The sequence below is a fragment of the Calliopsis andreniformis genome, chromosome 3 (assembly GCF_051401765.1).
Source record: "Calliopsis andreniformis isolate RMS-2024a chromosome 3, iyCalAndr_principal, whole genome shotgun sequence".
Taxonomy (NCBI): Eukaryota; Metazoa; Arthropoda; class Insecta; order Hymenoptera; family Andrenidae; genus Calliopsis; species Calliopsis andreniformis.
This window is the reverse complement of record NC_135064.1, coordinates 4173649-4200310: the sequence shown is the minus strand read 5'-3', so window position 1 is coordinate 4200310 and position 26662 is coordinate 4173649. Positions and strand designations below refer to the sequence as shown.

The following is a 26662-nucleotide window of genomic DNA, read 5'->3' as shown; positions in this document are numbered from 1 at the left end:
TGTGTGTATTGTCTAAATATCTGGTTACTATCGCCAGTTAACGGCAATTTTTTGGCTTCGGTCTCTGTTAGCCCACGACAACAAAGGACGTCTAACAATAGCCCATTACACGACAGATAAAAGTAAGAATAGGATGTAAAATATTACACAAGAAGCAATAAGAAATAAAAAAGGTATTTGGTAGTTGTAACTGAACCCTACTCCACCACTTTTATATCGATTCATATTTTAACTTCTCAAGCAATTACATCATCCCAGTAGCCTACCATGCCCCAGCCCTACATCATCCCAAAGCCATCGTTAATTTTAGTTAATTTTCAGTTTCAATTCTAATATACCTAATAAAAAAACGAGAAATAGTTTCATGAAATAGTAAGGCCCGTTTTAGAGTTGCTCCCGTTACGGGCACGGAGGAAATTATTTATATTCCATAGAAGTATTCACAGTTTCGCGGATGATAACACAGCGCGCGTGATAACATAAGACATAGGGCATAAGGTAACATCATCCGCGCAGAAATGGGCCTAAGTATATTCAGCTACTGACAAGGGGAGGCCGCCAAAATGATGTCTCAGATTTTTATGAAAGTTTGCGTGATACAAGAAAATCCGCCTTTTTCTCCCATAAGCTTTCGTTAATGAGAAAAACAATAAAAAAAATTTGAAAGCTTGTTATAACAGATAGTATCAAGCATCATTTCAGGTAAGACTGTGACTGAAGACGGTAAGGCAGATGTTTCACGTGGCTAAGGTTTTTGGAGTTCATTTTCAGTTGCGGATCATTTTTAATTCTTTTCCTATTTTTTTATTTTCGCATGCTGCTTCTTTCTTTTAAATGTAAATTACAAAAATAGTAATTTATAAAACATTTTTAAAATTTAACTATTTTATTTGTACTAATAGTATATGCTTCCTATAAATTTAATAGACATTTTTGCAAGATTTTTTGCTTTTATTCGTCTAACCTTGAAATAAGAAACAAGTACTTACTCTAAGAATAATATCCTATAGGCTCCTTGAATATTTCCATTCAATATTTTTCTTTATATGAACCGTTCAAATGCAACAGAAACTAAATAAATTTTTTAATTCATATAACGATAGGGTAACTTCTAAAATAAGCAAATGTCAACAAAAGTATTCTGTTCGTGCGTATAAAATTACAGCTTTGAGCTTAAAAGTTCAAATATGTAGATAATAAAATGTTTGCCCTTAACTTTTTTATGTAATCGTTTGACTGAAAATGACAAATCTCACCTACATTTGTATAACTACAATTAATAAAGACTAAATAGTGTAAAAAATTAACTATATATTCCAAGAATCACTTTGAACACTACCTGAAACTGGTAATTTTATGTGCAGTCAACCAGTAATAAAATATAAATTAATCTAAAATTGTCACCAAATTATGAGAAATTATTAAACGATTTCACATATTTATATATATTAAACGTAACCGTGTATTATTTCATGTTTATTTTAGTACAGGTGTATTAACGTATCCGTAAAATGATCTTTTCGTTCCAAAAATCACTTCAGTAAATGTATTTACATACTCCTATATTCATGTATTAAAATTACACAAATTATAATCTACACTACCTTACTACCGAATTATGTGTGAAATATTATACGTTCATTTTTTGGTATTTAAATACATGTAACATATTACATGGATATTCATGTGTATATTTAACACACTTGTACGCGTGTCTTTCTAATACACGTTCCAGATCCTTGACCTCTAGGGACTATCGGCTTCATTCAATATCAGTTCCATTCACGTTTTTCCTTTGTCACACCTTGAGTTCCTATCATAAATTCATAACTCTCTCAAAAGGTGAAACAACCTCGCCTTCAGGACTCCTCGAAAATAAACTGCCGCTAACATGCTGACTTGCGATACTGTAGATATTGGCTAGATTTTTACAAAATTGCAAAATCTAGATTAGCAATGAAAAATTCGTGTGACTGCGGACTTTGGTGAACCATAATGCTCGTAGACTTAAGAAACTATTGGGATGGTGATCTTGATCACACCTTCCCTATGCATCGCTCAAACTCGGTTCTAGTTAGAGAAGAGATTTTTGGTTTTTTTTCCAGCAGAGCAAAAAGAGCTTTTGTATCTTTAATTCTTGTTAAATAGATTACTTAAGTTTTTCTTAACAATGTATTCGTTATATTACACGTGTGTATTAAGTTTCTGATGGTATACATTACGCTATGTTGCGAGCCTCCTTTCTGATCATTAAAATATAGCATTTTTGTAAAAACAACTGTAAAATCTGCGGAACACAGTTTTCGTTATGAGCCACAATTTCTATATTTCAGAGCTGAACTATGACTAAAATAGAAAAATTGCACATAAACTCAAATTGATAAGAACACGATTTTTGTCTCAAATAAGATATTTCATTAGTTCTGAAAACGGGAACTTGATCATTGATTGATGTTCATTATGACTTCAGACAAGAAGGCATTCAAGCATTAATTGGTCAGACCTGATTGCACGGGAAGTGAATCGCCCCCATGTGGCTAGCATCTAGGACACATTCAATGTAATCATCACCAGGAATGGTTTGAAAGTATCTTCAACGATGTACAAACGTCATTGCACAGGTCTATATTTCAGTTTCCTTTGCTCATCGAAAAAAAGTATAATAAAAAGAAAAAATTGACCATCTAATTTCAAATTAAATGCTTAGCAAATATTTCGCTCGCTCCTAACTTTGTTGTTCGGATTGCATTAATGGAAGATCAAACGTTGTATGCAAATAAAGATCCTTAGAAGCAGAAGTCCTTGAGTCTAGTGATTCTTTCATCTACAATCTACAATATTTATGGGCGCTTGGACCTATTATCCCTTGATTTGTTCTACGATTTGGGCTATTAGCGTTGAAATAAATGAAATAAACGCGACTGAAAAATAATTGAATGAACAACGGCACAAAAAATAGCCTACTGAAATTGATAGACTAAAATATGTATAGCTTCCGTGTGTCAAATCATTTTGTATAATGAGATTAAAGTGGCTCCACTAAAATGCTTCCGTTACAATGACACTGCCCCAATTGGGAGCTAAGATTCTCATAGACAGTAGATTTAAAACTATACACTTTCACGTATCGAATAAGCTGTTATTTATGAAACTGTCAAATTCTTTATGTTCCATAAAAGTTAAATTACCCTACAATATACAACTTCCTCTCAATTATAAGTTTCTCGATAAATGTGAGAAATTATAGGGCTTCCCAACTTCACTACCGGCCAAATGTTGGGAAGTACTTGCTAATTTCTATTAGGGTCGCTCTACACAGCAAAGTATTTGCGACTTGAAGTTAGTACTTTCAGTAATATTCACTTCACGATACTCTTTATTTAATTACAATGGGGAAAACTCATAGAATGATTGTTACTTGAATTATGTGCTTAATAAGGGAACATTTGATCTCTTAAGTTAGAAAGTGCTTTCAAACTTTTTGCCAGTAATGTGTTAGTATAGTATGTTAACTTCAAGACATTAGAGTACCAAAACGAAGGCAGATCAAATATTTTTCATTACGTTTATATTCCTCTAAAATTCCTATAAAAATTTTAGCGTATACTGAAGACAACTTGCCTTTTTGTATCCAGAACATCATCCCAAAACTAAAGTCGTTTTTTGTTTCATATTACAGCATGGAAGAGTAGAACGTCTATAAATAGAATGTTGAAAAGTTAATTAAACGATGGAAAAAGTTTCGAACAAAAATCTATTGTGGTTGTAGAGTAACCTCAGATTTTCACGATACTGATGTATGTACGTATCAAATATCTTTACTTCAAATAAGTACAATTCTTCGGTATAGACTCCCTGACAACGAATTTATATCAAAGGTTATGAAGTTAATTAATATGATAGCAATGTACTTTATATTGTCAAACACTTGAAAATGTATAAAAGTAAATTTTGTCTGTAGTAAATATTTTCAAAATGTGATGAAGGTAGCAAGGAGCTTATAAAGAAGAAACACTGTACTCTATGATTTTAGCTATCCAAGACTAAAGATCCCTTGAAATGGAGGACGATTCAGCCTTAGTCGCCACGACACCATGCCAACGGATATAATTAACGTCTAATTAACATCGTGACAATGATTGTCACTCGTTCAAACTCGCAGTTCAAACGGAGAAGAATAATCTTAATTAGAATTTTGAACTTCTGCGTCGGAACAGGGACAGATATTGATCCTCCAACGACATGGAAAGCAGAACAGATTCATTAATGGAAATTCATTGTGATAATAAGATTAATGAACTAATAAAATGATTCGAGGGTAGTCAATAAATAATAACAATAAGTGGGAGTTTAATTAATAAATAACAAGTTTAATTAATGAATCGACATTTTACGAATAATTAGGAAATACGAGATATTATAATAATGTACTTGTTGAATCATTAATGCCACGAAACAGATAGACGCGCTTCGACGTTCCACTATATTTTTTTACGAAGAGATGAATCGACTCTCCAATAATTTCTAATTCAGCCAATAAAGTCGACAGCACCATGCTGGATCTATCACAGCAACGAATACTGTATTTGGTTGTTCTGTTTGATTTATTGCTATTATTTTGTGTTTTTGATAACAGCTAAACTGTATTTTGTAACCCTCATTTATCACTCTGGGTCGAGACGATCCATATCTACATTAAAAATAAAAAAAGTGTGGTACTGCTTCTGCCAATAATTGTTGTGAATATAATTACAACACTTTTCACATTCAAAAATTTCTCTTTTTCAATATGCCAAATAAATATTTTCTTTGAAACATGCACTAAAAAAAAAAAACTACTTTTTTTTCTTAACCTACACTACATTATAATAGCATCTACCTAAATTGTTAGTTACACCGATTAAAATATGAAAACGTTACAATTTTTTTTATAAAACTGTTTTTCCTCGGAACTTACAGTCCTAAGACTTTTCTTTTAGCATGTCACTTGATTTGTTCATTTTTTATCGCCAGAATATATTCCACAATATTTAAACTACAGTTCAAAATTGTTTCGTTTCAATATCACTGTTACTTTTTTAACAGCAGCTGTGTGAAAATTGAACCGGACCTAGATAATCCAGTGTGACAACCGTACGCTGCGCCACAGAATAAGTGCGACAACCGAGAGTTAATTAAAAGTATCAGGGTAAAAAAACTGATACTCTATATCTTGATGAAAATTCATATAATTGGTCTTTAGTTTCAATTATTTTGACTGGACTGACAAATTTTTTACAAATAAAAATATCAACTTACAAATGTGCTCAGTTAGTTACGATTTTTATTCTAGACTGTGTTCAGTTACATTTGGCATACCCGCATATGGATCTCACACGCTGGTTATATTCGATATCAATTGACTTGTTACTTAACCAGATTTATTATTATTCGATAATCGGTTATTAATATTCGATAACCGTTTAATTCCCTTTCTTTCGTAAATACGGAACCGAAACTGAAATCATTGATTCGATGGCTCGGATACCAAACCGATCAACTGCATGAAACAGAAAGCAGAGAAAAGAGACAGCACGATAAATAGTATATTTTAAAATTCAATTTAAAGTAAATACCCTTCCATAGTGAATTATTTATGAAATGACTGACTTTGTTCCGAATTTATTGAACTCTTAACTGAGAATTTAAAGTTTGTGAAAATGGCTCTGAAAATATGTTAACGTTATTTACCTACTACACAGTGGTAAAAAGTGGAATTAATCAATGGAGTCCTATTAAAAGACTTATTTATTATGTATATTATGTGAGAATTTGACTGCGTGAAATTTGATTTTCAAAAAATAAGAAATGCGCCTTCGACTAGTTAACTGACGTAATTATTTATAGGTAAACAAATGTGACTTTTAAAAAAAACTTTTACTTGCTTTTGTACATTAGTTATATTACCAATTGGTTAAAATTACTTATGTTATTGATAGAAACATTGCAATTAATCGAGTAAGCGCGATTTTATTATACTATTTTCTATAAGTCAATAAATTCATCAGTCAACCGATCATTTAATACAAAATATTCGAAAAATCGAAGTGATTTCTGGTTTACAAGTTTTTACGTGTTCCAATATCTCGATTGTTAAATATTCTAATGTTTAAATATTTCGATATTCAAATTTTCCCATGTTCCAATAATTGTATAATATTTAAACTTTCTAATATTCCAATATTAAAAGTTTCTAGTATTCAAATATTGCAACATAAAAGTTTTTGGATAGAGGGAGTTCCCCTAGCGTCGCGAGCCGCGTCAGACAGCATCTAAAACCAAACATTAACTATATCTTTAAAAAATGAAACGTGACAAATCGACCAAACTACAAAAGTGATAAAGAGAAATCTCCTCTTCACCGTTGCAATTTGGTCGCCTTGACGCATTTCATTTTTTAAAGATATAGCTAAAGTCTGATATTAGGTGTCCGGTGCTAGGGGAACTTCCCTTACTTTAATCTTCAAGCTTGTCCACAATTTAATATTCACATTTTCTACTATTTAAGTTTCCCAGTATTTCAGTATTCAATATTCGAATTTCTGAATATTCTAATATTCACATTTACTAATATTTAAATATTTAAGTTTTCGAGGCCTTTGTTTGTTCCAATTTACAAAGTCTCATTTCTGAGATGAGATCTAAGCTTTCTGGGTGTTTTCTGAATATTTTATAAGGTATTACATTTTAGTAAAATTAAATGAGTAAAATATGAGAGAAATCTGGAACATTCGTGAGTAATTTGATGGAGAAGTACGGCAGTATCGGCTTAATTAAGTACGTATTCTGCAACCTGATCACTTTAGGATACAAAATCGATAGGGCCTACCCGCTAACCGCATTAAGCTTTGCATTATCAAAATTGCTGTCTCCATACCACGTTTAATATTGTCATAGCACAGCATCTACTTACTGCGGGTATTATACAGGATGGGCAGAATTTGCTCGATGAAATTACATTGAGAAAACTTCGCATGACGTCGCGTACATACTGTGCAGAGTTGGAAAGAAGTCTCATAAAGCGTGATAGTAGTCTCATTGACAAATACTGACTATGTAAATCGAGGCACGCTCAAGTGTTTTACTGTATGATAGCTTTAAACACACACAAGTCATTGAATGTGTCATTTACTACTTGATACTGAGGTTGTACACTTCTTTTATTTTATTATACGCTTGGCAAATTTTTCACACTCTTCAAATTCGACTTTTCCTTTCTCGCTAACGATGTAAAATATATGTATAGTCCTGCAGGGGTTAAGATCCTAGAAATTCTTTTTGAGGTCTTAATGTATCTGACAGATACAGTAATTTGAAATCTGTTTTGTACAACTCATTTTTGTAAACAGAATATGATTATTTAATTGTATTAAAGTAAGTACAATTTATAATTATTAAATAAAGTGTAGTATTAAATAAAGTAAAAATGTTCTTTTAGCACAAGGAAGGAAATACACTGTGAAGGAACGTATACATGTACTATGTTGACAAGTTTTGGGATTTGGCTAATTATTTAGCGAATAAACTATTATACTAAATAAATAATACTGATAAAAAATAAAATTATCTAAAGAAAGTTATCTTACTTAAATAATTCGTCTGAAGAATAGTTACTCGTCATTAGCAAATAATTTCTTTGAATAGATTACAAACTGTTCAAAGTTCAGCAGATAGTCCCTGGAAATAATGCAAATCTAATTAGGTCTAGGGACCATCTCCTGAGCTCTGAACAATACTTATAGTCTAACTCAAAAATTGTTTTTTCTTCTTTTATTTGCATTACTTATGAAATATCTACATGTGCAATATATTTATTCATCTTTTGGCGTTTAATTTATAATCGAAACTTCAAAGCCGTGAAAGATTTAAATCCTTCTTGCTTTTATGAAGTCAGTATTTCTCGTCGAGACACTATGTATACTTCGCTGACTCTGCATGGCCCAGTCCGTGACATTCAGCATACAAATTAGTGACGATTCTCTTATCTCTTAAGAATACATATATGCTTGATCACACTGACAAGACAAAAGAACATGCTGAGGTATCCAATTTAAGAAAAGATGAGTTATCAAAAGATTACAGTGTTTCCTTAATAAATGTTCATGATACACTGACGAATTTACACCTGAATCTCTTTTTACGGATTCATGTAAGATCACCGACAATGTTTTTATCAACACATTTGACCGATACTAATTTCGCCGACTCTATTTAAGGTAAATGTCCCAGTAGTCGACCATGTCCAATACCTAAACACTAACGTTAATTTTATCCAATTTTAGGCTTAAATTCTAGTGTATTAGGTAATCTAATCAAAAATAAAAACTAGTGTCATAAAATGGTATCCACAGTTTCTGGAACCTCATAATTACAATATCAGGACATACAGTTTTAGGTTATTTACTTGCTGGGACATTTGACGTCTTAAGCATTTAGGTATTGGGACATTTACCTTATTCAGTGACAATGTGTTCATCAACATTCATATCATTGACTTCAACTTTGTATTTACCTATAATGATAACAATATACCTATATAAATGAGATATAACCCTTTATTTACAAGGAAATTCGCGTGTCTTTGAAAAATCACCGTTGATAATTACATTATACATGTACCTATACATGAGTAAGTAAACACAAAGTTAATGCCTGTGACATAAATGTCAATGAAAACTGTCGGTGATTTCACAGCAACCCCTTCTAACACAGTAAATGTATATCATATAAAAAATCATATAAACAGTTATTTGTAAACTGTGAAGTGGCAAGTAGCAATATGTAAATCAATTCTGATACGACTCTAGATGATCTTTTTACAGATCCATTGTATAAAAAGGGACCCAGGTGTATAACAAAAGACGTTTCTGAGCTCAGTTGTTCGTAGCAGTGTACGTAATCTTACAAAAGCTGCGAGTGTCAGTACATAAACCTAAAACTTTATCATTTTAAATAATTCCACATAGCACTAAGGACTCAGTTCCTGATCACTTTGATGTATTTGAAGAGTAAAGAGCATGGTTTTCCTAAGGTATTCACGGAAAAATTAACCAAATCAAAAAAATTGTTTGTTATTCATATAAATCTATGTCATTTTCAATTTATTATTGAAAAAATGCGAAAATAATTAAATCATAGTTCAATTCTTAAGTAAAACATATAAAGGGAACAATATCTGATTGATCATAAAGTATGTCTTACTGCCAGTTATTAAATTTCGTGTATAAATATAAAAATAGGTAACAATTACTTGCTAATTTTTTGCAACAAATTTTTATCAAAATATATATTATGTACATATGTATTTAACTACTAAACTGATCAGGACCTGAGTTCTGATCAGCAAGTGGATCCTTGACACTACTATACTATAACCAATCAAACCCATATTCCTCTAAACTTCTTCCCAGCTCTGCATAGAATTCTCGTACAATTCTTTAAAAGGTACACGTTCACTGACGCAAATTAAAAAATAATTCGTAGACCTCGACTTTGTCGAAATAATCAGTGGAGTCAATGGACTCCACGAAGGAACAAACAAACGTGGAATCCTATTTTCTTCGACAATCGGGCAAGGTTGCGAGAATAAAAACCGAGGAGAGGCAAGTGCTTCTGTTCTCACAGAACCATCAACCGATTAAGGGGTTATCGCCACGAAAAGTCCAAATGAAAAACATAAGAGAAGAAGGGAACGACGATATCGTCGGTTTCTTGGAAGCACCGTCGATGCATTACACGGTTAGTAAGTAGGAAAATTGTGGGGCTTACATGCTTGGTGTCACTGCGTGATGCGAAATGAGTCATGGGTTCGTGAACCTTATGGCGAGCAATGGGGCCTCCCTTCGGTCCCCACCCTTTTCGATAACTCGACGTTGTCGAACATTTACTTTTGCATTTTTCATTTCCGCCAAGGTTCGAGACGTTCACTGCCTTCAACTCGCCTTGATAAAGTTTTTTTTTATATAATGTAGTCAAATGCATCACCCTCTAGATATAGCAGCAACTATGTTTCGACAGAAAGCTTCGTAAGCAATGAACTGTAGATGGTTTATTTTTGTTTGGAATTATAAGTGAATAAAAATAAAATAGTGTCTACTGTGTTTGAGTTATAATTTTAAAATGGTGTTTAATTAAAATTAGCATTTCATTTGAACAGTATTCAAGGGGATACAGGTTTATTTTGAAACATTTTACTCATTTAAATTTATTTTCAATGAGTTTGTAAATAAAATATTTGATTTTAGACAGTCTGAAATATAAAATAAAACGTTTTACTTTGATATTTTCAATATGTAAATAAATACCCTTTGAATATAAGAAAAAGTAGGAATTGATATATGAATTGTCATGTTTATGTTATTTTGATATGTCATGGTTTCTTGGATTTTCGCTGTCAAGCTATGTTGAAGGCAGCAGCTTAAACTATTTTACTTTATTTGATCCCTGTATAACCTCTGTTCTTTGAGATAATGTTTCACATGCGTATCTTCTCTTGAATTTTATTTAGCTTTACTTCAACATCTCAATAAATCCCGCTTTAAACGATTTTTTAGCTTTAGATTTAAAGAAAAATTGTCTTCTATATATTTTTGAAATGTTCGGTGTGGAATCTTGTGTTTTAATTAAAAGTTTAAAAAGATAAAGTGCTAATAGCCAAGCACAAAAGTCAGAAAGTTTAGCCTGTTTTAAAATTACTTTCCCTGAAAGCTCTAATATGCGATATTAATAAATAAATCTTTAAGTTTGATACCCACATTTTGATTTCGTTTGATTTCCATATCTTTAATAGATAAATAACCATACTAATCATGAATACAAAATTTCAGCATTTATTTATTTTGAATGGAAAAGATTTTAATTTAATCCTTATGCACTGTTCATTTAAATTTGATTCATAACTTAATTTTAATCTTTAATGCTTTTTCAATTAAAATTTCATTACCACAAAATTGGTAAAATTTTAATAATAACATATAGGGTACATACATGTACCTACATAAAAACACAATTTACATTGTTTTATGTGATAGAAATTAATTGTGTCTGTTTAATTCGCACTTAGCTTCTATGTAATAACACATACACCTCAAATTCCATATTAAGTACATATATCGTTCGATGAATAAAAAAATCTAATCCAACTGATCGTTTACACACTATCTTTCTTCCGTTTATTCCTTCCTACACCTCACATTCGTGCTATCACGAAGATTTTGAGATGATTACTTTCGAACCCATTTCTAAACAGGAGCCACGATAAGGCACTCCTTGATCGAAACTCGATTATAAAATTTCTCGACATAGTCTCCTCGCCCCTTGACATAGGGAAAATTCGCATCCTTCGATCGCTGAAAGGCCTTCCATTCAAACGTGCCGATTAAAAATTAAATACCCCTCGAGGGAAACTCGCGTGTTCGTTTTCCCATTAGCGGAGGAGGACGGAGGTCAAGGGTTGCGTAACGTTATTCCTTCAATTTTAATTACTCGCGTTCTGGCTCGACAATGAAACTATCGAGAGCGGTGGTAACTTTTCCAACGTAACCCCTGTTTCTTCGTTAAAAATCACGCGACTCTGTTCGGAAAACGAGTTTCCTTTGAACTGGCCGCGCTTCAAACGCGACGTGAAAGGATAGCTATTAAAATTTTGATTGCTTCCATTCCGCTTTTAATTTTAACGCGGCGTCAGCGATTCGTGGTGGGAAAATTCTGATACACCCTTAAAATGTCGAAGTATTCACTGCGTAGTCGATCCATTTCTAAACGTTCACGTGTTATGTAAATAAAGGCGTCTTGTCGGTGTGTATCGTCGTCTTACACGCCTAGTTAGTTACGTAAATCAAACTTTAGCACAGAAGATTCTGACAGATAAATGTATTAGGGGATTAGGCCACCCTGGCAACGTCAAAACGAAGGCTCTTTTACTAATTTATACTAGGGAAACTAAACATGAAATTTTTACAATGAATAGGATACATAATAAGCTGCACAAAGATATAGTTTCGATTGCAAATATAAGAAATGAAAATAGTTGAAGTTGAAGTCAACATGTTGAAGTCAATGTTTTCGCTAATGCTAGTAGGTATATTAGCATAAAAAATGAATTAATATTTGTGAAAAGTATACATTTCAATCAATATTCTCTTTTTAACATTTCGAAAATTAATTACGATGTTTGTAGAATCGTATTTTACATTATAAAGAATTTACTTGAGAATGTTACATAGTACGAAATTTTATGAAAATGAATGAAGCAGTACGTAGTTGAAATATTCTTGACACTGCGACAAAAAGTACAGTTTCGGGAAACAGATGTTTAAACCCTTATGTTAATCATTATACATATTCTTACTACTATGAGTATTATCATTTCGTAAAAAAATCAGGAAAATGTAACTCCTTTAAAAAGTCGATTTCTCGTCCAATAATAAAGTAATAAATTAGAAACAGATTTCTTTCTTAGAAAACCCTTAATTTCCCGAAATATCAGGACTAAAATTGCAGCAGTCGCGCGCATACTTAACTTCATTTTTGAAGTCATTTTTCACGAAAATGAATCTTCCAACGAAAAAATTTCACTGTACACTTTCGCCTCGTTTCATCAACAATTTTAAATGCACTCGTTCACGAGCATTTTCACAATTCAGAATCACTTTTGTTAGACTATAACCGCATAATCTGTATCCACTTTCTAAGGTAGATGACCACAATTCTGCCTGTACTTTCAAATTCGCCACCCATGAAAAATTCATGAATTAATAATTAAAGTCGTAAAATAACATTAGTGTTTTAAGCCTCAAATAAGACCCTAAACCAAATGAGATGTTTAATAACTTCACTAAATAGGTATTTAGAAACATTATTAAAACGCTTTAAATGTTAGCATTTCGAAATTATGGACACCTATTCGAATTACTATTTCCATAAATTCTGTTTTGCGCCTTCGTTCTTTTAAATGTGCCACTGGATGGGGCACACAGGCGAGCGGCAGTGTATCAAAGAAAATTCAATGATGTGGGGAGGGAAGAAGCGCTCGGTGACCTTGAGCGGCCAGCACTTCTTGCGCAGAGTATAATTACCATGAAAGAATCGACCGAGATCTACGCGCAACGTGATATCAGATTTCCACGCCAAGACAAATCGATACTTGCCGCTGTATCATCATTGCGCGGAACGTAACGAAGGAATCGTATGGATTTTAACCTGCAGTCTGCGGTGTTGGGTTCAAAGTCGCGCCTGGTATCGTTTTCAGAGTTGAGTCATTCCCGCTGGTTAAAGGCGTCATTGACTGGAAACTAAATATACGATGCTTTTTACAGCGATTTAGACAGATATTTACGCACGTTTTAGCTATACGATGCACTGGGTGATCAAATACTATAGATTAGATTTAACCTTTCCAGGATGGTGTCTTTACATCACACTCACTCACATTTTTCATGTGTTACTATTGACTTCTTGAAAGAAGAATTCTTTTCAAAACCAAATAGAACAGATAATTGTATTTTATTTTGTAAATGTGTTCATTTAAGATATATTCAAACAAATAAATAGTAACAGACAATAGAGAAGTTTCTAGAGAATATTTACTCCCAAGAGGTTTCATTGTATTCTTTGTAACTATGCAGGAATTTAAAAAAAAATAAATGTACACATATGCACCAGTCTCTTTCAAGTTAAATGTAACAATGGTCAGAAAGCCGTGATTTTTCTAGACACGTACTACATCTTGGCTCACACTATTAAAATTAGTATATAATAAACTTATTCTTCAGAAAGGTTATTTTTTTTATAAATTTTATTATTGAAATATGATTTATATTTTAATTATATGTATAAAATATTGTTTTAACAGAAGACATGAATGTCAAGTATTTCTGATAGACGCAATATGGCTCCTACAATGACAACGTTTGGCTACCACTGACATGAACTTAGATTCATGTTTAAGAAAATCTTTCTAATAATTCTGCAATGATTTTTAAATGTATACATATCATTTAATTTTAGAAACACAATCTTTCTAAATTTCTATTTGTACCGTGCATTTGCAGCTGAAAATGCTCCAGTCCTGTAAGACTGAAGAACAATTGCTTAAGTGTAGCTCACGTTTCATACTTTAATTGTAATTGTAATACAGTGCGTTTGCCTCAGCAATAAAGGCAATACATTTCGTTGAACCTGCAGATTAGTCAAGCCACAGCTGATTTCGATGATCTTTGGACATATTATAGACGACAACAAACTTTTTTAACAACTTTTTCCTATTCATATAATAGGAGATCAGCCTTAGTTTTAAAGTTATAAGCAAAAATCGAAATCGGTGATGATGTGAATAAGTTGACCCAGTGAACAAGTCCAAAGAAATCTCCCAGGCAATCCAACACCCAAGGACCCAGTGGGTCTAAGTTGACCCAGTGGACAAGTACTATAGCCATCCCATGAGTAGTCCCTTGGAAGGAATGCAGCTCGTATTGGCCAAAGTAGCAGAAGCACGTCTCGTCTCACACGCATTTTTAGCTGTAGCATGTTCTTGGACAAAATGGTCACACATGCTTAACTGGATTGAGGGACAGGCGAGGCAAGTGAGAGACCCGTCTTGCCCCTGTGTCGTCTCGAGGGACTAACTCATTGGAAGGCTACAATACACACAAAAAAGAATCTCCTGGGCGACCTAACACTTTATAAAGTCCCAGTGGGTCTAAGTTGACCCAGTGGAAAAGGGTAACGCACACTGAACTATCCTGGAAACATCGAAAACAAGATAGATTTAGGTTACCTTTGTTCACTTGGTCAACTTAGACCCACTGGGTCAACTTAATCCACTAAGTAAAGGTTTCGAAAACAATGCTCGAGATCGATAATTAAAGCTAAGTACTCCACCCCTTATGATATTAGTTGTCGGGCACGTGTTATATTTGTAGAAAAAGCAGAAGAGCGAGCGCCACGTCGCATAGCGCTGCCACGGGCGTGTAATAATTTTTTCAAATATCTCAGATACTAAACCCTACCGCCTAATACGAATAGGAAAAAGTTCAGAGTGATGAACTTAACAATATATCCAAAAATCATCGAAAACGGTGGTAGTATGACTAATTTGCAGGTTCACCTAAATTTGTCACTGCATATAAAGCAAAACAGCATAAGCCACATTTTCGAACAAATCGAATTTATATTTTGAGATTTACGAAATAAAATTTGTATTATTAGGGCTAAAGACTAAATTGAAAGCGTGAATACAATAAAATTTAAATTCATAATATAGAATAGAAATTCAAAGCTTTTAATGTAAATTCCTTAAAATAAACATGAGATTTCTATTATTTTCCATTACAACCACAGTATTGTTATCGCGACAATCAGCTTTATGTCTGTTTTGAATACGTTCTAGATTTCTGTAATTTTCGGAATAGAAATTAGACATCTCTTTAAAGTTGCTTTTATCTGAAATCTACAGTTAATAACACGATGAAATAATCTGTTGAGAGCAAATGTACGTGTTCGCGTTGAAACTGAGTAAAATCATAACGGTAAGGTAAATTGAAACTTTCAAAACTATCGATTACAGGGCATAATACCGTGTATCTATATCAACCCTTTTGGTGGAGAACAGCGATATATCGCCCTGTGAAACGTAGCAGAAGTGTAACGGACAATATCTATCGTCGTTTCCGCAACTGTTTAAACCGTAGGTCTCTTGTAATTTACTGCCCTTTATTGGATCATTCGCCAACGAGGCCTTGGATTCGAGAAACGAAAGGATTGCAATTTCCTCTCTTGTCATAGATCTTCAACTTTTTTTTGTCTCTCTTTTTGCACAATACCTGCAGAACGTCAGTTCTGCCACTAGATTCTTGCTTTTTCAATTACAAAGTAATTACACCTGCGTCTCTCTTTACACGATGGATCTGTATAGGAAAGATCGTGTAAAGATTGATTTGAAATTGATTCTACAAATTGCAAATCAATTTTTACATGCATCTATTTATATGATCTTTTTTACATGATACAAATCCACCGTGTGAAGACTCAGGTGTAGCAATACTTCTGTGCTGAATATGGAAAAACGATGTACGGTTGAAATCGTTATAAACGTGCGCGTGTAAAAATGAAATTAATTTAAATTTGCGTCTGAACGTGGAATTTTTTCCTCGTGACGCTATGGTATGCAAGCTAATTAAGAAATAAAATTAACGGAATCGCGGTTGGTAAAGTGTAAATTGTACAGTAGATAAGACTGGATCGTGGCAAGTGCCACTGTCGAGCGATTAAATTTACAAAAATAATACTAGAATAATGCGGATATGACGCGATACGCTTTCGTTACGTCATTTCTTGTACATTCAGCATTACAAATGATTGCATTAGTTTGTGAGTCATTCGCGCCTGGTCGAATGAACGTAATAGCAATTTCGCACGGAACTATCGAAACTGATGCACCAGCAAAAATACATTTCTCGATCAGTATTGCAAAATATACATATACAGGTATATTTTCAGCTTTACACATTTGATCTCCTGCTGTACTTTTGCATAGGTACCTAAATTTGATAAGAGATAATACACATCGCCCGTAAAAAATAAAGAAATTTTTCGTTCCAAAATTTTTTGATGTGTAGTTTCTTAAAAAGTACAAACCTGCAGCGATTCGACAGATTTTAGTAATTCCAACGAGCAACAAACGGAAAACTGACACTGCAAATAATTCTTTTTTTGTTTGCCAAAGTCTGTGTCACAAAACTCAAATATGTAACGTCAAGAAAGAAAAATATATTGCCGAAAAACTTCAACAAATAATAACGAAAATTATACGGTTCGTCCCTTGAGAGATATCGATACCGAATATCGCATACAAACACGTACTGCGAAGTATGACGAAACAGCAAAAAAAAAAAACAAATAAGGAAATTCAACAACGCGAAAGTATGAATCTAAATAATTCCAATCATTCAATTTTACGTGCAATGAATCTTCCATAACAAACACTTAAACTGATGCAGCATAAATGTGCCGATATTTTGAGTGTTTGGCTAACAATAACACCTGTAAAAATAAAAATAAAAAAAGAATTGAATATAACGCTTATTTCATAATATAAATCAATGTAACACAAAATAAGCGATAGATTTTATTTTTTTGAAATTTTCGATTTAAATCACTTTCATAGTTACCGGCACAAATGACCATCGATTCAAATAGAAAGTCTTTTACAAATTCATAATTAAATAGGTCGATATGAAGAGAAATATAATTATAAAGACATTTCTCCCTAATTCAATTGTGAAAAGAATTCGAAGTCTATTAAAATACAAGAGGTATTTGCAGGATTAACCTGAACTAATTTTTCTGCAGAAATGAACGAAGTGCTTTGTGCGCGGAAAAACAAGGCAGCTTCCATGAAACGAGAAAACGATCGTTCCCCGCCTATCAGCAGCAGAATTTACAGGTCACGTGACACGCGGCACTATTCTTCGTCGCAACGATTCAATGGGCGACAGCAATTAGCCACGCTTCCAGTACTATCGTTGATCCGTGTCAACAGTAAATCCGCATAGCGGTTTATCTTCGCCGATTCAGCGACAGAGTACACCAAGCATGACCGATAAATATAAGAAAAAAAGTAAGCTGAAGCGATGTCAAGGTTTAAACCTTCCCACGGACCACAACGCCGATAGTACATGCAAAATTTGCCTCAAAACGCAAGATGGATTAGACGACAGCTAATGTACGCGAGAATTCCAAGCGTGGCGTTAACTTCGTACACGAGAGAAACAAATATTCGAGGCACAAGCGTTGCACGTTGCCGGGTTTCTTTCTACTCGAGTCACTTCCTGCGCAGCCAGTGACTCACGTGAATCACCGACCAGTCAGGAAGACAAAACGGGAAAGGTTTTGAGAATGAAGACAGTTGGATGAAGTTTGCGATGGAGGGGATTAAAATATCGTTTTGAACTATAAATAACAAAATAAAGATTTTTATTTTGAAGAATTTTAACATTTCAACATAGTGTAGATTGAAGAGAAATACTTTGAAATATTTTGTTCTTTGTTTCATAGTATTTGGAACATTTGAAGCACCTTGTGACATTAGAAAATAATTTGAGCGATCGCTGGATCCTATCTGAATATTATTTGGAAGATAGAACTGGAAATATTATTTTGAATAATGAATGTCAAAGTGATTACAATTAAATCAATGTCACTGGTATAATACAAAGGCTTAGGAAAATAACTGTGTCTGAATAATAAGCAAACAGCAGAAAGAAATGAAAGGACTGTGGATTTATGGATATGCATGTAGCTAACTCACAGAAGTTATCAAATAAAACGGTTTCTCTTAAAGATCCATGGCATAACTAAGTTTCCAACTTGACTTTATTTAAATATCCATGAATACTTAGTATATTTGCATTTGAACCGATACAAAGAGAAGATTCTTCAGGATGAGACTTAAAGTAAAAGCAAGGGAGATAAGAAATTCATATGGCCTTGATATATCAGAATTACTGTTTGTTAATTTTTGATTCTGCATAAAACAAGCAATATGTCAATACCAAGGATGTACTCTTTACTTTTGTATTTACATTTAATACACTTATTTTTCCAAGGTGCGAACTTCAAGAAGATACAAATTACAAAGCTCTTTATAACTCACTATAAATACTTCTAAAGTATAACACGTTAAAAACCATGATCAACTTGCACATACTTGTACTACACTAAATGAGTACTAAATAAACCTTGTAAGTTTATAGTCCACAAAGTACTTCAACTACAGATTTCACCTAACTTTAACTATCCTAAGAAGCCTACTTCTTGTTTACACTTTCACACTATGCTCACTACCTTCACAATCTATTTGTAGTTCACTAACAAGCAAACCTTCAAGAATACAACAAATATAACAAATCCATGAAACTGAGGCACTAACTTAAAAAATAAAGCGAAGATGAAAGCACAGTCAACGTCTCCTAACCACAACGAATCCTAAAACTAAACTGAAACTAAAATAACCTATTTCCCTTTCTAAACCGACATTACCCACTTCTGCCTCGCGATGCCCGCCCTTGTCAACGTGCTCTCCCATTTCCGCACGAACGACACAACTTCCTTTATCGCGGATTCTCGATAAACGAATCCACTGATAGGCGAACCTAACCTGCACAGGGACTCTGCCCATTTTCGAGGTCTCGAGCGACACGGTTTGACACGACCGGTGTGCGTGGATCAGTCATACCGATGTGCTCGTCAGACAGCACACGATCAGCGGTCACGTTCGAAGCGGCGAGGAAAAACAGGCGAGAAAATGGACGGCGGTTTCTCTAATCGCGAAAAATCCGCACAGTGGATCGCGGGCACCGCCTGAGAAAAACGCGCGGGCGGTCACCGTGCACGATTTCCGGCGGCGTTCGGCTAGCGTGCCACGCCACAAAGACCTCACACGGATCGGCCATGCAGTGTTCTGTTTTTCGAAAACACAAGTACCCCCATAGAGACGTCGGTATTCCCCTTACCTTGCGCCTTCAAAATATTCGTCGAAATCCTGTACTCCGTGTGTGATCCCTCTCGGCCTCTCTAATGGCCCTCTAGTCGCGCACTCTACCCGTCCCTCTCTATCCCTCTTGAGCACTGGTTCGCCTCACTGTCCGTATCTCGCTCCCTCCTGCCGTCCTCGTCCACGGCCCACCGTATCCCAATCTATCCAAGAGATTCTCTCCGGCGATTACTCGCTTCCTATCGCTGTGCTCGGCTCGTCGTCCCGTCGGCGTGGCGGACACATCGAACGTCAAGGGGAGGATCCGGTGCACGGCGGACACGAGACGGGGAACGAAGGAATACGAACGTGTCACTGGCCGAGGAATTCCGCACTTGATCCGAGTGTCGCGCGGCGCGGCGCGGGTGCACCAAAGAGAGCTCCTCGGAGGCCACGGGTCTCCTCTCTCGATCGCCTCCGAACAGCGGGATACTCACTGGGCTCGGAAGGCGGCCACAACCGACCACCCGGGGAACGAGCTCGGTCCGCGAGAGACGCTTATTCTCCTTGCGCGAAAACGAAGCTCGCACGGCGCGTTCGCTCCCTCGATTAGATTCGTAGCGCTCTCGCGAAAACCAGCCCAACGCGAGCCCACGATTCTACCGTTATCTAGGGCGATGCCTCTCTGCTCGCTCACCGCTTCGCCCTCTGCCTGTGGTTATGCGCTCGCTGAGCTGCTGGTGGCGCGCTCGATGCGACGATTGCGACACGCGACTGCTTTACCGACTGGACCCCTGCCATCGCCATTTCTCGCTAGCCGGCGATAGGTGCGATAACATTAGATTGGTGCGTGAAAATTTACCTTTTTTCGAAGATACTCCGATTCTTAAACATTTCGTGACCAGTGGGACGTATATGTTTTACTTATTTTCTTTTTCTTATCGCGCCTGCAATGACGGTGAAAGTCTAGTTCGCAAGAAAAATAAGAGTAAAAGATACTGAAAAATTATTTAGCCAGGTAAGGGTAGAGTATTAGGCATTAGGTGGTGGATTAAGGGGCGAAGCGAGGGGTAGAGTTTATTTTTTTTAGACTTTAGTGTGGATTGTAAAATAAGTAGACTATAGTTTACTGTATATATATATATTACTACAATAGTCTACTATATATATTATATTACTATACTATGTATATAATTTTATAATCTCACGCTTAGTATTAAGAATAAGCTTAGGAAGTTAAGGTAGAGTTTTGGAAGATCTTTAATTTCAATTTAAAAATGTAAAATTAAAGGTGAGTTTATAGAGAGTGAACTATACATCCGAGTAGATTGTACATAATCGATACTAGAAACTATAATCGATTATGGATGACGTAATGTATTTGAATTTTATTGTTTGACATTCGATAGTTATGGCAATTTTAATAGTTTGAAACGGCTTTTAAAATGATTGTAATTGTAAGTTAAGATAAAATGCAGAATAAATGAAACAGTCCTTACTATGAACATTGGTTAAAAACTGTTTGAAAACGAATCTTGTTAAACAGTAATGCAATAGGATAGAAAGTAGTGTATATAATTTATACGTTTAAACGTTATTTAATGTTAACTAAATAAGTTAAATAAGTTAATAATAAAAATATTAAATATTTTTTCATATATTTTTAAAAATTCATCTTTGAGTTGTAATGCCAAATATTACACCACTTTTTAATTTCATCCATAATAATTATTATTTCCACAAATATTTCCTTAAGAAAGAAAATAAATTCGAAAAAATATCAAATAAAGTATTCTACAAAAATATTTAATAATACATGAAAGACGAAATAGAAGGAAATTATTTTTAATAATTGCTTCTAATAAAATCTGTAGAAAGTTTAAATCGCATTTGCGCATAAAGCAGTGTCATGTTGTTACCTAAAGAACTTTGGCGCCTTATTTTAATTCTAACCTTTGTACGGTTTCTTAACTTCTTTAGATTCATCAGATAGTAAATACTTGTTGTTTTTGTGTGGTGTAATGTTAAAAGTCGACAAGTAGAATTGTGATAAAATTTATTACAATATTTGAGGTTATGTTCGAATTATTGAAAAGTTCTGTTTATGAATATTCATCTACCTTGAATCTTTATAATTTTGTAACGTTTTATGTTTGAGATCGTGCATTTTGGGTTCAGTTTACTACGAAAGTATACATAATTTTACACTTAGATTATTACAATTAGACACTTAGGAGAAAAAGTAGTTTTTCGAAATGGAAATAACCAAAAAACATCGAAAATTGAAAAGTGCAAGTCCTGCAGAAATTTTACGATCGCATCAAAGAGACGATGATTTTATAACGCAGTTACGAGACAAAATTATAGATCTACTACAAATAGTTGGAAGACAAAGAGGTTTCTTGCCTTTTGTCTACTCTGACATTCCATTTAAGTTAATCTATTTCTTTGTCACTTCGGGAATGGGGAATCAAACTTTAGGGGAAGAATATACTGGAATTGTACAAGCCAATTTGGAAGCTCGTAAAGTTCCATCAGTGTTTGTACGTGTTTGCACTAGTATTATGAAATGTATAGGGATGTTTCATCAATGTTTGATATTTATATATTATTTGTAGGCAAGGATAATGTCTGTAATTTTGGAATGTTTTGGAGAAGCTGCATTATTGAAAATGTTAAAAAGATTACAATTATTAGTTAACCATCCCCAGAGTAAATTGACCCCAGAAGCTGTCAGATTTTTCAATGTATTTATACCAAATATGTGTAGTATGATACCTATTCTTATATTAGTGCATAAAGGATTATTCTATATATTTGGTCGATATTATAGTTTAGGTAAAAGATTAACAGGAATAGATTATGCGAAGGTAATTTTCATTTAATGTTTCTATAAAGTTCTTCTGAAGTTTAATCAATTCACCTTTTATTACTTTCTCATTGAAATTTGAAGGTATATGGTCATCGTCCAACTGATAGTATTAGTTGGGGATTAAGGTTACTAGGAATTGCAACACTTGTACAATGCGCATTAAAAATTTGGCAAAACAGCAACAGTAAAGATCAGAATAACAAGTATACAGCATTGGATGAAAAACACACTAAAAACACATGTCAGTTGTGTCTTGAGAATGTGCCAAATACTACTACACCCTGTGGTCATTTATTTTGCTGGTTTTGCCTTACGGATTGGCTAAATTCTAAACCTCAATGTCCTGTATGCAGAACACATGTTGCACCCTCTAGAATTGTATATATAATGAATTTGTAAATTTTAGATAATCAAAAGATACATTATGAAACAAACACACAAAAGTTGTTTCTGTTTCATTTGACCAAACAGTAAGTTAAGGGTAAATAATTCACTAGAGTTATTTTTTTATATGTTTCAACATATTTATAATTTTTGTTCAAACATTAATTACTACACATCTGTGCTAGTAATAATTTCATACAGATGGTAGTAACAAATACAGGTGTGATAAACTGTAAAGCAAATGACATACCAGTACTTACATACATATATACATGTAAATATATATATATATATATACAAAAATATCAAGTTTTTTATTTATGACATGCGTATACACGCCGTTTCTGGTATAACAATGTGTTATTCACATAAACGATAATGTACAATTATATCATTTTCATTGCATGGCGCTTTATAAAATTCTCAATCGAATAAAGGAATCAATAACAATTGAACTCATGATTGCAAGAAGTTAAATGACGTGTTATAGTCACAAAGATGTGCGCTGAACTGAAAGAATTCCTACTTTCTCTGCAAAATTACCGAGCAATTGTCCAAAACCACTCGATTCTGAATTATCTTTCATTCGAAACCCAACTGTATGACTATAAGCATTATAAAATATTCTTCTCAGGCATTGTAATTTTTCTCTGCGAGATCTAGAACAAATTACAAAGTATATAAAATTTTACCAACTGTAATAACTGTAGAAACGAATTTTAATATACATTTCATAAAAATGACATCACACATCTGGTACTTACTGCGCTAATGACGCGCATGCTTCATCTTCAATGATGGTTGTGCTTGACTCTTGAGATGCATGTCCTGTACAAGTTTCACAAAGGGGTTTGCAAACTAAACTAGAAGACGTTAAACCGTCCGTGAGCGGAGCATTGGCAGTTGTAGAACCGCGTAGACTTCCGGTTCCCGATATCATCTGCCAAGAACCGCCAGACGATGACGATTCGTTTCGTTGTCGAAGACGTCCGGGTACAGGAACTGCCACAGGAGAAGTCCTATTCGCAGGGAGGGGTGATCTTGACCCATGAGCCATGCCTTCTTTATTTGGAGAAGGATAAAATGACCATGGTACAACATTCCTGTAAAATGAATTAATATGAAGAACTGATTACTTAAATATGAATAAAAAAACTGATTCACTGAAAATGAACATACCCATTACTGTGACAATCGTCTTGACTTTCCGTGGAAGCACAATGAAACACCGCTGGTGGATTATTATCTTGACTATCTCTGCTATTTTGACTAACAGAGCTACACCAACTATTCAGACTTAAGTTAGAACTGACTGAACTCAGCGTCACTACCGATTCACTATCAAACATTACATTATCTAACTGTGAGTCACTGTCATTGCGTAGAACTGCATGCCTAGATCTGTTGTGACGTGAATGAATGCTAAACTCTTCATCATGAATATGTTTCAGAAAATAAAAACAAAAAAAGAATATTTCTTCTCCTTTGCTTAATCGGTCCTCCAAATCATGACCAAATAACATCCAGTCATATGCTATTGTATAATAGAGAATCTGATACGCATTTAGTGACGTGTGTATTACACCATCAGCCCATAAGCTTATTCTCAATAACGAAATAAATAACGGTGTACGATCCCAACCTGTAAAATAGTATTCATTAGTTACTCTAAATATCTATTAGATTCATTAATAAATATAGGTACCTGAGATACAATGTATCAATATTCCACTACTGCTATCACTTAAATATCTTAATATCAGTTTTAAATAATTTTGAGTAAGCTTGACTAGATCCCAGACTTGATACTGTTCCCAATTGATTCGTAACTGGGTAGAAATTGAATCCTCTGGGACACCTATTTGTGCATCTACGTGAGTCTGAGACCAATCAAACACTAAACCCTTAGCCAGGTAATCGTTCTCTCTAAACTCCTTGAAGAATTCGCATCCAGGATACGGCAGTGAAATCAAGGTGAAGTCTGAGTACCTCTTCTCTTTGTCTACTTTCTCCGATGAAGTCACGCTGAGTACCGAACAAAAGATCAGCTGTTTAAGGTCCTCTAAAAGTGGATTCATAAAATAAAAAAAACTGATCATGCTATTAACTAATATGAAATTTCACTGAATCTGTGAAGAATCCAAAAACTATTTGAATAATTATTTTATAGTTTTTCTTCATTTTATTATACAATGTTTATAAACGTAAAAAATCTGGACAATATATTTAAAATTTAAAATTTCTGGAAATAAAAAAGTAAAAAGAACTGAAAAGTTTTAAATAAATAACTATACCATTTTTGCTAATATCAAATAGTATTATTATTAATAGGATCATTATTTAATGCGTAAAGAAAAACTGAAATAATGTTTTAGAACAAATTTATTCAGAGTCACTAATGTTGTCAGACACATGCAGAAAGAAATACTATTAAAAATTATTTACTTACTTCATTCCAAACTTGACTTTTTTCTTTTCAACCATGAAATCGATAATTGTTCCTACATTAAGCGTCTTCAGGAGTTTGATGTCTTGATGTCTAACTTTATCAAATAATTGCCAGTCACTAAGTACAGAATCACCACCACGAGCTTCATCTACTTGTTGTTGAATAGAGACTATTCCTTCACTACCAGCAAATAAATAATCTAGTCCAGATCTACCATAAATTTCTGGTCCTCCAGACAATGTAGCTGATCTGCATACATGTCTACCTTTATACAGTATTACTGGCAGTGGAAATCTCGAACGACACCTGGCAAATCTAGCACTTTTTATCAATTCCTTTAATTTATTAGGGTCATACATGCTCTCGTATATAGTTTCTGTTGTGCGTGGCAGTGGTGGTGGTGTATCACACATGTTTGGGTTTCTATACTTCTCATATTCTAAAATAATAAGATGGCTGGGATAGTGTGCGCTGAGATCACCTCCATTATTATTTATTATAGAATGAGTATAGTCTAAATCAGTGAGCAGTAGGCATCTTTGCATAATTGCTTGACTCTAAAAGAAAAACATCTTTAATATTATAAAATTTGGTATTCAATTATAATGATACATAAATAAAAAATTACCGTGCTATCTGCATCCTTTGCCCTGTACGTATTTTTTGAGAAGTATATGAGAAGTTTTTGTAAGTCTTGAAGAGTAATATCTGTCATGATTGAAGTAAATTTCTGTGGTATGTGTTACCCAAATTTTAACTAAAAAGCAACTTTTTCTAGGGAGGTCCTAAATTTCTATAATTCTCATGAGCATGTTCATGAGACATTAACTGTGGCCAATGTCTTGCATATGAAAGGAATGGCACGAACACTATGTTTAAAATACACCACATAACATCACAGCTTAACATTTGTTATTTTTTACTCGTCATGATTTGTTTTTAAGTGTAAGTAACATAACTTTTGATATAAATACAATAAGATCATAGGTCTCCAAGAACATAATATCAGCTGTTAAATATATAAGATTTTAATACCAAACGATACTGAAGATTTTATTTGTAGTATTCTCATAAAATAAACTTATACTGATTTAAGAAATAAATATAGCAATGATTAAAACTTTTACATTTAAAAGTACGAGTTCCTTTTAATATCTTTACAATATTTTAAAATAAATATAAATCATTATGGAAAATATTATCAAACAAACAATATACAATTATTATTATTCTAACAGCACCAGACTTGGAAGAATAAACCTTTTATTGCTTTCAATTCTTATTTAATAGAAAGAAATAGTTCTTGTGATTGATATTAATCTATTATAACAAAGTTGTATCCATCGTGTAAACTAATTTTAAAATCAATCTAAGTCAACAAACTGTGTATAACAGGTTTTACTTCTCAAGGAAAAATTATAACAATGAAGCAGTTGATAATATCATG

The 26662-nt window shown here is 33.8% G+C and overlaps 3 protein-coding genes across 3 annotated transcripts in view; 1 reads left to right on the top strand and 2 right to left on the bottom strand.

The window, feature by feature from the left end:
• The window catches only part of Rap1 (RAS oncogene family member Rap1), a 78815-nt gene extending 58602 nt beyond the window's left edge, over nt 1–20213 (bottom strand). Inside the window, exon 1 of the mRNA XM_076375683.1 lies at nt 19551–20213. The gene's annotated coding sequence lies outside the window, so the exon portion shown is untranslated. The remainder of the gene's footprint in view (nt 1–19550) is intronic.
• Nucleotides 20214–21400: 1187 nt separating this feature from the next.
• Nucleotides 21401–23032, top strand: Pex10 (peroxisomal biogenesis factor 10). Its single transcript, XM_076374937.1, has 3 exons — nt 21401–22053; nt 22129–22380; nt 22464–23032. Exons 1-3 carry the CDS (start codon nt 21766–21768, stop codon nt 22779–22781), a joined length of 858 nt encoding a protein of 285 aa, XP_076231052.1. The 5' UTR covers nt 21401–21765; the 3' UTR covers nt 22782–23032.
• Nucleotides 23033–23061: 29 nt separating this feature from the next.
• On the bottom strand, nt 23062–26227 carry Edtp (Egg-derived tyrosine phosphatase). Its single transcript, XM_076374936.1, has 6 exons — nt 25844–26227; nt 25216–25772; nt 24472–24791; nt 23946–24408; nt 23531–23869; nt 23062–23425 (listed from the first exon to the last, which is right to left on the bottom strand). Exons 1-6 carry the CDS (start codon nt 25928–25930, stop codon nt 23257–23259), a joined length of 1935 nt encoding a protein of 644 aa, XP_076231051.1. The 5' UTR covers nt 25931–26227; the 3' UTR covers nt 23062–23256.
• Nucleotides 26228–26662: the final 435 nt, after the last annotated feature.